The sequence below is a fragment of the Dryas octopetala genome, chromosome 9 (assembly GCF_963921425.1).
Source record: "Dryas octopetala chromosome 9, drDryOcto1.1, whole genome shotgun sequence".
In the NCBI taxonomy this organism is placed as follows: domain Eukaryota; kingdom Viridiplantae; phylum Streptophyta; class Magnoliopsida; order Rosales; family Rosaceae; genus Dryas; species Dryas octopetala.
Window position 1 is genome coordinate 19432049 of NC_141374.1, and position 15728 is coordinate 19447776.

General features: G+C 32.6%; 2 protein-coding genes across 3 annotated transcripts; both read right to left on the minus strand.

Moving 5' to 3' along the window:
• Positions 1 to 211: 211 nt before the first annotated feature.
• On the minus strand, positions 212 to 7360 carry STK (K-box region and MADS-box transcription factor family protein). Of its 2 annotated transcripts, none has more exons than XM_086228093.1 (7): positions 7158 to 7360; positions 3194 to 3275; positions 2423 to 2484; positions 1790 to 1889; positions 1041 to 1082; positions 860 to 901; positions 212 to 370 (listed from the first exon to the last, which is right to left on the minus strand). In XM_086228093.1, the coding sequence occupies exons 1-7, from the start codon at positions 7337 to 7339 to the stop codon at positions 212 to 214; spliced, it is 669 nt and encodes a 222-aa protein (XP_086084219.1). In that variant the 5' UTR covers positions 7340 to 7360. The 2 variants fall into 2 exon arrangements, with proteins under 2 accessions (XP_086084219.1, XP_086084218.1); XM_086228092.1 differs by having other exon boundaries at positions 3194 to 3278; positions 7158 to 7339.
• Positions 7361 to 14970: 7610 nt separating this feature from the next.
• On the minus strand, positions 14971 to 15276 carry LOC147275394 (uncharacterized). Its single transcript, XM_086228409.1, has one exon. The coding sequence runs from the start codon at positions 15274 to 15276 to the stop codon at positions 14971 to 14973; it is 306 nt and encodes a 101-aa protein (XP_086084535.1).
• Between the last annotated feature and the right edge of the window lie 452 nt (positions 15277 to 15728).

A 15728-nucleotide genomic window follows, 5' to 3' on the forward strand; every position in this document is an offset into this window, starting at 1 on the left:
TGTCCAAACTTACGGTGATGATTCATAACTTGACAACATAATATACTAGACATTTAATACGAGATCATTCTTTGATAGAGTGCTATATTTTTCATTATGTATTTGCTATTAGTAATCATTTTAAATTTGTGGTACATATGTGAAAATTTCAGATTCCATAAATCAAAGAACAATATATAGTGATACAGGTCATAGAAAAGGATATAAATAATTACCCAAGATGGAGTATCTTCTTGTCTTGCTGTGAGAAGACAGATCCAGCGTCAAGCATATTGGAGCCAAAGAAATTGCGAGAAGCTAATGCCTGAATTGCATTGAGCTCTGGCCCAGAAACCATGTCTGCTTGCTGAAGCCTCTCAACTTCTGTTATCTAAAGATTAATTGGAAAAGATATAATATATATATATATGTATATGTAAATCTTCACATATATGCAAGTAATTAACACCATTTATTGGAAAGAAAAATAAGAACTGAAAACATAGAACTATGCCATGCATAGTTTGAGTGATTTTAAGAGTCGACTGTCTCTACTGCATGATGCTCTATATGCATTTGTAGAAGAGGTGATGGTACATGTACTATTGTACTGTGTCTGTCAAAGAATGAACATTTTCAGCTAATTACTTAATTAACTAAATTGTGCTTCTTCTTTTTTCCATTTAATTCGCATTGGTAGCCTTTAGATAAGAAAACCATCAAATTAAGTAAATCCACATAGTTTTGAATTTTCATTAAGAAAATTATTTGCAAGCAACTTTTCCTATCATACATAAGATTTAATTCATATAAAGCTAGCTCTCCAATATATAAGTTTCAAGAAGGTGAACTAATTAATAATATTAACTTCTTCCCATACCTTAGTTCGAAGACACACATTTTCGTTTTCCAGCTCAATCTCCTACGCAGAAATATTTTTTTAGAACATTCATCACATCATTTCATAAAAAGCTTGACCAATTGTCCTAAAAGGTAGAACAAGAGCACACGTATATGCATTAAAAGTTGAGATTAAAAGGAGATCGATCAAGGAGATTTACCCGTTTTTGCATATATTCAATTTCTGCAAGTAACATTTCATGCTGTTGCAAGAGGCCAGTGAATATAACAGGAAAAAGAAAACATTAAGAGTGATGAAAAGTTAATTTACATAGCTAATTACTTTTGTCAAGCAAGTAAAAAAATAGACATAATAATTCAGAATTAAACAGAAAGGGGAATAAAAAACACACGTGGGTATGTGCATGTGCACACTCACGTATATAGCACAGAACTGACTTAATTTGCTACCCACTCTCACTGTGGATGGGGCACCCTATAGGCCTACCAAGCCAAGGAGGTTTAGGAACGCCAAGCACCACAAAATTAGCCGACCGTGTATTATGTAGTAGTTGATGTTATCAATTATCAGTATGTGCGCCATAATAATGTATATGAAAAATAGACATATGCATCAATTGACGCATAATGTGGACCATGTGGTTATGAATAACCCTAGCTAGCTAGCTAGCTTTATATGAATGTTTGAGAGACAACATACATTAGAGGATCACATAATAATGTGACAATTAATTGATGTGTAAATCATAATAATTAAGGCGTATTAATCAGACTTTGAAGGTCATACAAGAAGGCTATCCGAATGTACGTACGTGATACAGTATCAACACGTACCCACATCGATCAATTGGTCATCTAATGTAGTATATTTGTCGTGACCATGATGGATGCATGCATGCATTTTGGTGATTGGCATTGACATATATTCAATATTTTAATGATATTATACCTTCTTGGACCTGATTCTAGTAATGCCTCGTTCAAGCCTATTCTCCAGCTGCTTAAGTTCTTTCACAGTCAGAGTACTCAAGGAATCTCCCATTAAGTGCCTACAACCAAAGAAATATTATATTATAAAGGATTATATGAAGTAATTAATACCCCTTTGCAAAGATGTTAATTAGGTGTAATAAGCGTCTACATTGTCTTTCTTAATTCCAATAATTAATCATATGCATGACCAAAAACCGAGATGTATATGTAAAATGAACATTGTATACACACCCGGACGTTACACCTAGCTAAGATTAATTTTTTGTAGTACGTACGTCTTGATCCAATATTGCAATGGACTTGATATGTAAATTAGGGAAATCATGAATTGAAGGTGATTTAATTTGTACTGTACGTATGATTGAGGAAGTCTTTGTGCATGCGCAAAACCACCTCTCAATATATGTTTCAAAATGATTCAGTGTAACGCTTGAATGTCCACATATATTCACTCTATTATCTCATTTGTTGGTTTTGTGTTTATTTATAATGTCATAAGGTAATTAATTAACAAATACATGTTCTATATATGTTCTTATGCCAGTTGCATGTAGAAAGAATGAATGGTATAGCTAGATTGATCGATCACCTGTTAGAATTCTGCAGCATTTGAATTTGTTGCCTCAGCTTTGCAGATTCCTGTTGATAATACTACATCAACACAAAAGAAAGTAATTAATATACTGTTAGCTTTACATGCAGTAGCACCTATATATATGTATGCTAAAAAACTAATAAGGAGAGCTCATCTATTAATTAATTAGCCACTTCTATTTTTGAGGTATATATTGCATCAATGTGACTAGCTAGTGTTGTAGTATAAGCTCTTCAAAACAATTAATTAGTTTTATTAAAATTTCTTAATTTATAATTATTATTATGAGCATACATTAGTCATGAATGTGAATTATTCATGTACATCACATATATGCTCTTTTTTTTTTTTTTGGTCTAAAATCACAAATACGCTTAATGATTGTTTTAAATTACAACATATATCATTGATAAGATTAGAAACCTTAGTGAAAAGATTGCAGTAAATGTCAAAATTAAGAGTCTCATTTATAATTTTCACTTAGGGCTTCAATTTGGATTGACCGCCATAACGTGTACTAGAATTGCATATTATGATTATGGTACGTTATATCTACAAATCAAAAGCCATACAGTATTTCTGTCAATTTGACAAATTAATGTTTTATACAAAATAATTGTAACCCATTAAATAGATGGGAAAATTATATATATCAAACATTAACAGAAAGACACGTGATTAACATATCTATACAGCTACCGTAGCTGGTTAAACATAAATTATAATGAATATACATATATATATATATCGAGAGAGATATCTTACTTGAGCATTAATTTCTTGAATGGAGGTTGCACTTGAGCTATCTGAACATGCCTTCTTGTACCTCTCTATAGTGTTTCTTATGCTGCTATATATATGTCAAAAATATTTAAAATGCAAGTGTCAAAAGGCAATGCAGATATTCAACTTGAGTTATTTTACAAAAAAAAATAAAAATGAATATATGCATTCATTCAAAAGAAAAGAAGAGAGAAAAAAAACAGAGTTGAGCAATAAAATAAGCTAGTAATCCAACTGTTCGATTACTTCTTAATTTGAAACATTTTTATTGAGAGGGATCTAGAAGGACAAGTGCATGGGGTGAGGATATTGTAAGAGATAGCATATATACTAGTCAATAATCAATATAGTTGGTCAAAGCAAGCTTCACGTGATGTGCTTTGTGCTAACTTGATGACTCAGCATTCTGTTAGGAATTAGTTCTGTTAGTTGTTGAAGGCGTTAAGCTTAGTTTCTAGAACTAGCATATAAGCTGTGTAAGCCCATTCATTCAGTTGTAACTACACATTCAGATCGATCTAATATACTATAACAGTTTTCTCTCGTTTCCTCTTTCTTCTCTGCAATATCTTCTTCTTCATTTTCTCAGCTGCCATGGCTTCACTATCAGATATGTACTCTATCATAAAGTTCTACATTATGTTTTATGAATATTCGAAGGCATACATCTAAATGAGATATATATATAACTTCAAGTGATATTTAATTTAATCAAAAAAATTGAGCATATAAATTGTGAGTTTGAATATCTTAACATATATAATATATATATATAGGAAGAAAACTCATCTTCCTTAATATATTTGAGAAAAATGGTATGTACGTTCATATTTTGTTTTTCATTTTTTATCTCTCAAAAGTGAAAATATGCCAATTCTTTAAGGGGCTTTAACTAATATATAAGTTCCTTTTGTAAACATTCTTATTCTATTCTTATATATTAGCACAAATAGATTTGAATATCTTTGACTAATTGGAGGCAAAAAGCCTTAATTGTACAACACATGCCAGGTGCAAGACAATTAAGGGGAAAACATATGTAAGTGGTGATGGGAATGCCAAGGAATCAGATTAAACATAAGGTACTATGGTGTGACTCATGTCAGTTCAATTCTTTTATGGAAGGCAATGGGCATATGCACTATAGAGGCACCACAGCCACAGAAGAAAAACAATGTTTTTTGTACAATTTTTTGGGCTATGCAAACATTCACCACTTCGATCACATAAGAATGAAAAGTATCAACTAATTATTAGTTTTGTGATATTTTTATTTATCGCTCTCAAATTAAATTTCCTTCTCCAAATTAGAAAAACAAAACACAAAAAATAAGAGCGGCAAATTATTAATAAAACAACAATCATTTTCAAAGTTTTGAATTTTTAAAGAGTGAATGAAAACCATGCAGGACATTATTAATTGTTATTTGTTAACCAATATTAAATGTTAATAGTCATATATAAAATAAGAACCAACCTACAAAACTAGAATATATTTAATTCGATTTCCATTAATTCTTTAAACTTAATTAAGAAATTAAACATATGCTGGGATCCTGAAGAATGGTGAGCTCAGGATGGGGTTCTTGTGAAAGACAATTAAGGAATTTTGATCATGTGCAAGGTTTATTTCATATTCTAAATGTTATTAAGTGGGACATACAGTCAAATTTGTTTTGTCTTATTTTTAGATCATGGAAGAGAGTTCATGAAGGCTCTTTGAATTAAATGTAACTTTTGTACAATCCTTTTTTACAATATTGAATGTCTCAAGTACAAATCTTCATTTCAAAATTAATAAAAAACTAATATTTGAACTACATAAATTAACATTCATTATGAACACCAGCCACTCATACTTGTGTGGCAATGTGGGTCCCATGATTGATGAAAGATGGGCATGCATGCAGTCCCACACAGACAGTGCTTCACATTCCAAATTAAGAAAACATGAGAACTCAGAATAACACAGAGTAGTAGTCTATCTATGAGATATTCAGTTCACTTAACAACCCATGAAAGAGGCAAAAGAGTATGTATGGGTAAATTAACTTGTTCCATAACCCCAAAAACGCAGCATGGCATGCATAGCACGCGCCATAAACCATCAAAATGGAAACCCTAAAACTAAAAGTCTAAAACAATGCAGAGTTTCATTCATTCTTTTACAAAGCAAAGAGGCCATTGAATATTAAAGTTTTAGGCCTTTTGAGTGAAAAGCAAAACGAAAAAGTTGAAGTTGAAATTCACAGTAAGTAGTACAGAAGGGTAGGAAGCCAGTTTTGAAAGCCAAAAATGGAAAGGGAAGACCATCAACACGAAAATCGATTCATCACAGCAAATGCAGGAAAAATAAAAGAAGACAATTACTATATAGTACGTACAATATTACAACTCCTGCTAGAAGCAACCCCAAGCTTTTAATTTGTTTATGCGATTTGATGCCATGCATTATTGATTGCAGATTTTCTTATAGATTGCAGCACTGAAAATGAAGAAAAAGAAGCACCAAATATACCCAGCAACGTACTGAGACTTGTAGATGAAAGTAGGTCTAAATTGGTGCAACAATATATATGCTGTATGTTTGCTTCTGCTTAACGTAGCTTTCGGTCTAAAGCGACTATGAGGGTACATTGGTCTTGTAAACCAATACATACAAGTCAATATATCCCCACAATCATATATATATGAAACATTAACTTAAAGCTGTTGTGGTTTTACTTACACACTGACACACACATCATTAATGTAGCCATATTTATATAGCTTAACTATTACAGTCATCTTCCATTTCAATTATTTTCTGACATAGAAATTAGCTAGATTAATGTTCATATATTGTTCTAACTATAATTAACAATTTATATTTATAGGATATAACAAAGAGAGTATATATAGAGGATTTCTTTAAGTCAAGCCTAGAGAGGAGAAACACTACATATATGAATATGATCAAGACATATATTAAAGTAACATAATTGGGCATCTCATCTCTAGCTAGACTTGAACGGCATGCGCTGAGGCTTAGGCCTTAGCATTAATTCTATGATCGTAATGGCAAATGTGTGATGTGACCAAATTCTTGGCTCCACTATTTATCCAGTATGAAATTAAATCATAAGAGCTTACTAGGTATCGTAGCTATTCCAGCCTTCCCGTGTTATTCAATGATCTCTATATACGTAACTAAACCCTCAAACATGATGATCAGCAGCACACGAAAACCAAGTGATGAAGATCGGAGATGAATATGCCATGTAATTAATTTTCAGCGATGATACCCAATTTTGTAATGTCATGAAATTAATATGTACATGTATATGTCATTGCTCTTTGTGGACTCAAGGGAATAAGGTCCAAGGAGGTTTAAGAAGATGGGTTTTTGGTTGATCTGCTCAAGCATAGCTGAATGTTGTTTATATTAACTAACGAAAATTTGGCTTAATTAATTGGCTCAATCGGCTCGTGCGTACGTAGACTCACAGTTTGGCTTAACATAGAATGTTCGTCAGCTTTGCGGATCGATAGAGAATGAAGTGAAAAGATGTCCACGTGAGTGAGTGGGGAATACCCACAAACGTCTTCTATCAGTTATTCACTTAATTATGCTAGAGGAGAACTTCATTATATGCTCATATCACAGAATGCACTTGATGGTTATCCCACAACCTAATTAAGGAAAAGCCAAAGCTCACGGGTAGTCAACTTGAGTCAATGCCCTCATATCATATCTCATAATTAATATGCAATAAATGAGAGTAGAAAGAAATCAAGAGCTAGAATAACCATATATAAAATGTATGTAAATATATAAATATATGTGTGTGTGTGTACGTGAAAATTAATTTTAATTTATGCATTTATCAAAATTTAATTGGACGAAAAAATTGGGAATTATGGATATATGGATGGAAAATAATTACTAGGTAGGTAGCTTAATTACTTGTTGTTAGAGTACTCATAGAGGCGGCCACGACTGGAGAAGACAATGAGGGCAACCTCAGCGTCACAGAGAATGGAGAGTTCATAAGCTTTCTTCAGCAGCCCATTTCTTCGTTTGCAGAACGTCACTTGCCGATTTGTTGTGTTCTCGATCCTCTTTATCTCTATCTTTCCTCTCCCCATCTTAATTAATTTCAACCTGCATATCAAACAATATATATTAACCATATATATACCCTTGAAACGTACTGCTCATGCTTTCATATGTGATTAAATTAATAACTTTTTTTTTTTTACTTAAATTTACCAAATAGAAAATAAATTACTAGATAGACAAAAAAATTGAAATCCCCTTTTTGGCATCTCTCTAAGCAGATCATGTAAAGAGAAGAAAAATTAAATAATCTGCAGAATGAAAGAAGTTTTCTCGTGGGTTTATTGGTGGAGACAGTCCCAAATTATTGAAACCCACAAATCTCAAAGTTTTAAGAAAATTTCATTAATTTGACAGTCTATATATCAAGAAAGATCTTTATTAAGGAATTATTAATTAATCTGAAAAATATATAATATTTAGAAGGAAAAATTAAAATTTTAGATACAGGAGCTAGATGTAGAGGAGAAGCATATAATTATATATATATATATATTATTAATACATGCAGCTCCAAAAAGACTTGTATGAAGAGGATGGTGAACATATACATGAGGTGATTGGATGATAACTACATGTAGAAATTAAGGACATGATATATAATGTACAAAATACATATGAGGGAGGAAGTCAAAGAAAAAGTTGACAGGAGATCTAGAAATGAAGCAGGGCGATGGATCCAGCTAGCGGAGATGGATAAAAGTATATATGGAGGGTGTAGGCCACTGAGAAAACATCAGTTTGAATTAATCTTATATCCATATCGATCATCTGATGGTCGACCTAGAATCTAACATTCTGAACAAGATTTTGGTGCCAGTCATGGCCACCATTATTATTAATATATATGGTGCATATAATTAACCCTTTTCTTCCCAAGTACTCTCTCTCTCTCTCTGATGGGGACAATATTATTAATGGTGTGTATGATCACCCTGAACACTGATGAACTCCATGGACACCAAATAAAGTTAATGAACAAGTACTGATTTAATATATATTTAAAGAAAACTTTTAAAAGGGTATTCAAAACAAGGAATAATTAGAAATATTAATGAAAAACATATATATATATATATATATATATACACATGGAAGGATTTAATTTGCATATTTTGCTCTTGAACTCAGATCAGGGATCAAGGAAACTGGGGCTTGAGAAAATTTTGATATATAGCTCCCATCATCTTCTATATAATAAGCAAAAAAAGATTATATATCTATATACATATAAACTGTGAGTAAAAACGTACAAAAAAACTGTGAATAAAAGCTAGAAAACAAGATTGAAAGATGAAGCAACATCATGAACATACACTAAAACCCAGAGATTTCTTTTCAGAGTTTTACAAAAATAAATAAATAAATAAATAAAGGAGGAAATATTTCTGGAGAAGAAAGAAAGGAAAAGGTCACAAGAAGATTCTCTTGTCTGCAAAACAGATCTAAGGTGACTGCTACTGCATGAACTTAAACAATTAATATATTATTTGTAAAAAAACAAAACAAAATAATTAATTTTGTTACTATTTTATGTATATATTTATATTTGAAACTAGGTAAGAAACGTACATATAATAATTTAATTCCATTGGATGATATTGTGCTGTAAGCCAACATTTTTGTTTAAAAACCAAACAAACAACAGAGAGTCTACCTTTAGTTTGGTTTGAGTTGCAGTGCTCCGGCCACTTCAGCTTTCGGAAAATTTCTAATCCCAAAGAAACCCAAGTATGTAGCCTTGTCCACTGTTCTCCTCCATTTATAGCTCTCTTTCTTTCTTTGTCTATTTTTTATCTATGTGTATTATTTGTGTCTCTGTGTCTATGAGAGAGAGAGAGAGAGAGAGAGAGAGAGAGAGAGAAGAAAAAGACCTGGGGAAGGTGTGTTTCCAAAAGCTGATAGAAGACGTTGTAGTTTTAGCTAATTTAGCCAGCTTTGCAGGTTCAAATTCGCACCATAAACTGCAAATTTTGTTCATTTCTTAACTTCTTTAATTTTTATTAGATTTGGGGTAATGTAAGAAACTGACTAATATGCCCTTCAAGAATCTTACATTCTATTTAGCTAATTATATGCCAATGCATCTAATGCTGCGTGCGATTTGGTTCTTCCCGAATTAATAATATGTGTGGGAGCAAAATATATATCTAATGCTAAATTACACACAGTTTGGCTGATTAGGGTATGTGCTTTTCACGAAAAATTATTGGATGTATCTGATACACTGTCATGTAGTGTAACCAATCCAACGTGTAAGAGTATTATTGAACTATATATTTATATTAGTAGATTATAGTATTAATAACATCCACCCATATTATGACACATTGGATTGTTACACTACTTGGCGATGTATCGGATATAGATAATTTCTTCACATATGTTTGCACTATTGCTTAAAAATGGGAAGAAAAAGCAACAGAAAAAAAAAAAAAAAAAAAAAAACTTGATGATCTTGAGCCCCCACACACCACAGGCATGCCCATATTCCTCTCAATTTAGTGACTTGTATCATCAAACATATATGAGGTTTTACCAAAAGACTTCAACATTAGTGTGCGTGGTTTCCTTTTTTATATACCGATAGATGGCTCCTTACTGATAGTGGTAAAAAAATAAAAACTTAAAACACAAGGGTCTGTTTGATATAATATTCAAAAAATTTTTTATTTTTCAAAAACAAAAAAACATGTTTTAGTCAAGAAAACATCTTTGATAGACCATTTTCTAAAACAATTTTTAGAAAAAAATTTCAAAAACAGACGTCTTTTTAAAAATAATAAAACATCGTTTTGACCCATCGATACCCATCGATGCCTGTTAATCGCTTAAAGCTTAGGTTTAAGATTCGAAGTTTTGGGACATCAAAATAGCTTGTCAGATACATATGATCAAGACAGCCAAAATTGAAGGAAAAAAAAAAAAACCCAATCATTCCATCAATGGGCTCTGTAAAACATTAGTTGAATTACTTGAACAATACAAATTCTAAGATGGACTTAATAATCACCAACTCCATATTAAATGACATCACTAATTGTTAAACCAAAGTAAAATACTAAATTTCTCACTCATAACCGAAAAGAGAAAAAGTTCATAACCAAATTTATAACTTTAGATTTTGAGTACATAACTTGGTAAATTAACTAGCAGACCAAGCATGTATTATGTTGTTAAATTTGTCTAAGAAGGCTGGAACACTAGTTTGCCTGTGCATATAAAATGTGATAAAGATGTCAGCTTCAATTACTTCATGATTTTCTAGGCATCACAATCTTTCGTTTTCATTTCTATTTCAAAAACAATTAATGTGGTTCTTGCACTTTACTTGCTCAAGGTAAAATTCCCGAGGTTTTCAAGTAAGGACCACTTTCTTTTCTTTATCTTCTTTCTTTGTTTTTGTTTAATTGTGATAGCGATCAGCTATTGGTTGGTGTTGTATGGCATTTAGTCCAATTTAATTTTACAAGTTTGGCATTTGCCAAAGATGGTAATTATTTCCATAACAAGAGGGTGCTGTTTATACACAATATTCTTCTAAAAAAGGGGCCTTGGGTGGTCCAAAAGCTTAGTCATTTCCCATTAGCATCCAGCATCAACGAAAATTGAAAAAGCATTGTCTATTTTCTTCTTGGTTAATTTGTGCATGATGATTGCTTTGAGAGTTTTGAATTTCATCCCTAACAACTTAGAACCATACTCTTGTAGCTCGCATATATTAGATGGCAATCTAAGTCCGAATTCGTAAGTTCGCCAATGAAAACGGAATATATGATGAGGCTGCTATCACCATAAACATCAATTTGGAAGGATCGATGTGTGTTAGAACATTTGAAATTTAGTGATGGATACATCCCCATTCCGTCCATATCATTGACAAGGTTAGTTATGAATTTGGACTTGAACGCAATCTAGTGCAAACTACATAAGTGAAATTGTCACTTCAACTATATAGAGGAAATTGAAAATGACAAACTATAAGGATTAAATATGTAATTCGGCCAATTTTCTTTTATATATGCAGGAAAAGAGAGAACGAAAATCGAATTTTTATGTAAATATGAAAATGATTAATTAAGCCTCCACTATCTCTCTCATTGCATATGCATGATTTTGGTGATGGGATGAACAAACTTTGTTTTCATATACTTTTAGACTACAAATTCTGTGATGAAGATCCTCCTTGATGGGCCGGGGAGGGAGTTGGAGAAGGGATTCTCAAAACCTTCAAGAAACATGCATGAAATTGACTTATTAGGTTTCAAGTCACTATTATGAAGAAGCAACGGAAAACAAAAGTAACATAAAATCATGTGTTGTACTTGTACCATATATCTATTAATGACAGTTGATAATCAAGTGATATCAATTCCAGGTAACTTATGTGAAAACTGATCTGAAGTCCAAAAATTTGAAATAATACTCTCATAAACTACGTACGATCTCTGGATAAATCTTCTATGGGGCAAGCCCCACCGAAGACTCACTCTACGATCTCTTGTAACCACTTTGATGGTTGTCAATGATGTGACATATTCTGATGCCATTCACATGGAAGCCTGCACAGATGTTAAAGAATCAAACAAATGAAAAGACATTTACAATTTTAAACAAGAGTAAAACTTGTCACTCTCACTTTTTCTTTTATTTATTTCTCTTATGATAAACAACATGTTGTAATTTATAAAAAAGTGCTCATTGACACACACGGGGAAGCGCGTGTCAAGAGGCTAATTGAATTATTAATTTCAAGAAAATTATTAATTCAAACTCTACTTAGTGAGCTGTAACTAGTCTTCTTTTTTTTTTTCTCCTTCCCCTGCATTTTAACTGAAGTTATTATAAAATTATGTATATCCTATACCCGACTTCATTAGAATGCCTCATGGGGTTGGAATTTTGGATGGGCTCAGAAGGGGGTGGGAAGACTTTGCCAGATTTAATTCCTTTAGAGTGGGAGATGGTAGATGGGTTTGCTTTTGGCATGTTGATATTGTTTTGAAGCGTCTTCTATTTATTTGTTTTAAAATTTAACTACTAATAACATGGGATGGTATAGGAATGCCTTAGGCACGAGTCGATGCATAGATGGGCCAATAACATGGGATGGTATTGAAAGCTAACTCTTACCCCTCCTCAACCCCCCATCAAGAGGAGCAAAATAATTCATTAAACATGAATGATTTGAGCTTGGCACCAATTCTCCATTAGCATTTATTTAATCTTTTGGTCTAGAATATCAGCATCAACACTAATAACCAACTTAATATCGTCCTTGTTTTTCAGCAAGGAATGATGGAGTTAGTAACAACACCATACACTCGAAATGTTAAAATACCAGTCTAAATAAATATTTAAACAATCTTCTACTCTGAAATGCAATACAAAATTCATTTAATTTGACAGAAAAGCATTATAATACATGACTAGGTATATACATCATTGAAGATGATGATAGCCTAACAAGAAAAATCATAGGTAACGTGTCAAAATAGAGGCTAATACAACAGAGATGGGATGAAAGCAATCTGGAAACTAGCCACTTTTTAAGCAGTTATCATTATATGTATAGTAAGCAAGAAACAGGTATCATGAAGGCTTCCAATCAGTTTCGGAAGCAGATTTTTAACTTATGATAAGCCTATGTAGATTAACCGTGGCCTACTGCAGTTTAAGAAGTGCTCAACTTACAAAAGTACACTGCTTTTCTTCTTTCTTTCTCTGTTCCCCTAAGAAATTTTAATGCCAATAATGCACTCAAACTCAATAAGGTGACAAAATATGTTTTCCATATACAGTTCTTTCTGAAACAATTTTGACATTCTCACTCCCCACACACACCATTCAAAAATTTAAAACCTTTCACGATATAGGTCTCTTTGTAATGTAAAATGCTGCTAATACTCTCACAACAAAAAAGTCTTCTATGGACAACTGTAGCAGAAGATGTACCAAAGAGAAGACAGAACTCCATAGATCACATGCTAAAGGGCAACATAACAGAGGAGGATCAAATATCTCCCCTGCTTGCTTACATATACAACACCAATTTACAATAATTCTCTGAAAAGTGGCAGTAAAAAATATAAAAATTACTTGAAGAGCAACCTTTACACACCAGATTACTCTCCACTTTTCCAGGGGAACAAATGGTGGTCAGATCCCACAAAAGAGAAAAATAGTAAGACTTCAAACCAAACTTTAGCTATCCTCCAAAAAAATCATGACTCCATCACCTCACCCACATCCCTTGGGGGGGTGGTATAAAAACTAATAATAATATCTTCCAGATCCTGATCATTCAATTCTGAATGAAGATAGGATTCCACTTAATATCAAAACCCAAACCCTCCATACAAGAACACATCATCCCATACCATCCCATGTTATCAGTAGTTAAATTTTAAAACAAATAAATAGAGAAGACGCTTCAAAACAACATCAACATGCCAGAAGCAAACCCATCTACCATCTCCCACTCTAAATAAAGATGATTCATCACCTGTAGGGTTTCAAATCCCAAATTGCAAAGGCATACCCACAACTTAATTCTCAATATTACACAACTATGAAGAGAAAGTGATAGAAATACTTTCAATTGACATAAAAATTAAATTCCTTGATATTCATAATGGAAATGGATTCTCTGTTGTGCTTGTTTTTACTTGTTGAATCCTATTACAAACCTAAAGGTAATGAATCCATGAATTTGACTTTACACACACCCAAAAATCCATGAATCCAGTAGTAATTTTCCAATTTTACTAATTTCATTTACAGCTCAGCATTAGAAGAACCTCAATATTTCATCATAAAATCACCCAAATTCAACAACAATCTTTAGATGATCAAAAAAATGTGGAAGACATTAGCATAACAGATGCACCACATCACTAACTTCCTAGCAGAATAATTCATGCTGCAATGGTTCTGCTTCCCAGACAAATTTAAACATAATTGAAGAATGATCCAGAATTCTTACTAACAAAGGATCAAATTTTATCCCAAATGACTTCCTTTTCCAAGTAAAAATGTCATATAAAATACAATTCAAATTCTATAGAATCCTAATTCTTTAAATACTCTCTTAATCTTACTGACAATATACAAATTTTCAAATTGCATATTGACAGAAACATTACTTAAATGTTATCACAAATCCATTTAAATGTTCAGCAGTTATCATGTTCAACCAACCTAACAAAAGAAAATTTCTGAAAACTTTGGTGGCAGTTTATTGCACTTGGCAGACGTAACTTGTCCATAAATTTAAGTCTTTAATGTCATTTTCTACCTCTCAATCAAAATTCTAAGATTTACAATAGTTGGAAGGTGATGTATATCTTGAGGTACATAGATTTTCCTCCAATGCACAATTTTCACAAGACAAAAGCAGATCTGACACTATACATCAGATGGTATTATCTTCCAATGCATACAAAGTATTTTCGAATTCCAACAATGATAGAAAGCAACAAAACATCAACAAACGATTACAGAAGTAAAAAAATCTGATTTCCCAATAAGGAGAAATGTATCACCAGCTACGCTGCTACAACACAATCAAATATAAGATGTACAAACTAGTGTATAAACACAAAGCTCAAAATGCCCCAATTATAAAGGGATGACTGACTATGAGTTGGCGCACCTGATGTCAATCCCTGATGCCAAGTTCAACCTCCAGTTCATCATCATCTTCAAAGAGCTTAAGAAGACGGGCGTGCTGTTCTTCTCTCTTCTTCTTCTGCCATATTCTGTATAGAAACAAAGAGAAGCCCAATACCGCAGCCACACCCAGCAATATAATGACCACCTTGAGCGCCACCGACCCACTTGAAGAAGAAGAAGCTTTTTGAGTTGGTGGGTCGCTTGCCAAAGCTAAAACGAAGAGGAGGGAGATGGAGAAGAGGATAAATGGGAATTGTTGCAGAGATCCTTGGCGGCTTTGAAATCCATTCATGTCTTAAAAATGGCTTCTTTCTCTCTCTCTTTCTCTCGGGTCGTGAAACCTAATAATGAAGTAAATAGCGGACAAAGTTTTCGATGTTGGATTTTCAAATCTTCAAATCGATACCTTGGAAGTCTATGGACTATGGTGAATGGTAAAGTGTCTCCATTTGCTTGCTTTCTTCTTTTTTCTGCCTTTCTAACGAGTAACGACTCAACTCCAAACTAATGAATACTTCCAATTAAAAAAAAATTAAATAAATAACTGAAACATAAGCTTAAAAACAAAGAGGGATTTCCACACTTTTTTTTTTTTTTTTTCTTTTTGAACACCCCTTCTAAAAAAAATCATTAGGAAAAGACTTTATACCCCATTTATTTTTCTTTTTGCACACCCCTCTTAAACAAAAGAAAAAAAAAAAAAACAAACACCCAACACACACATCTCATCCTGACCATGCTGAG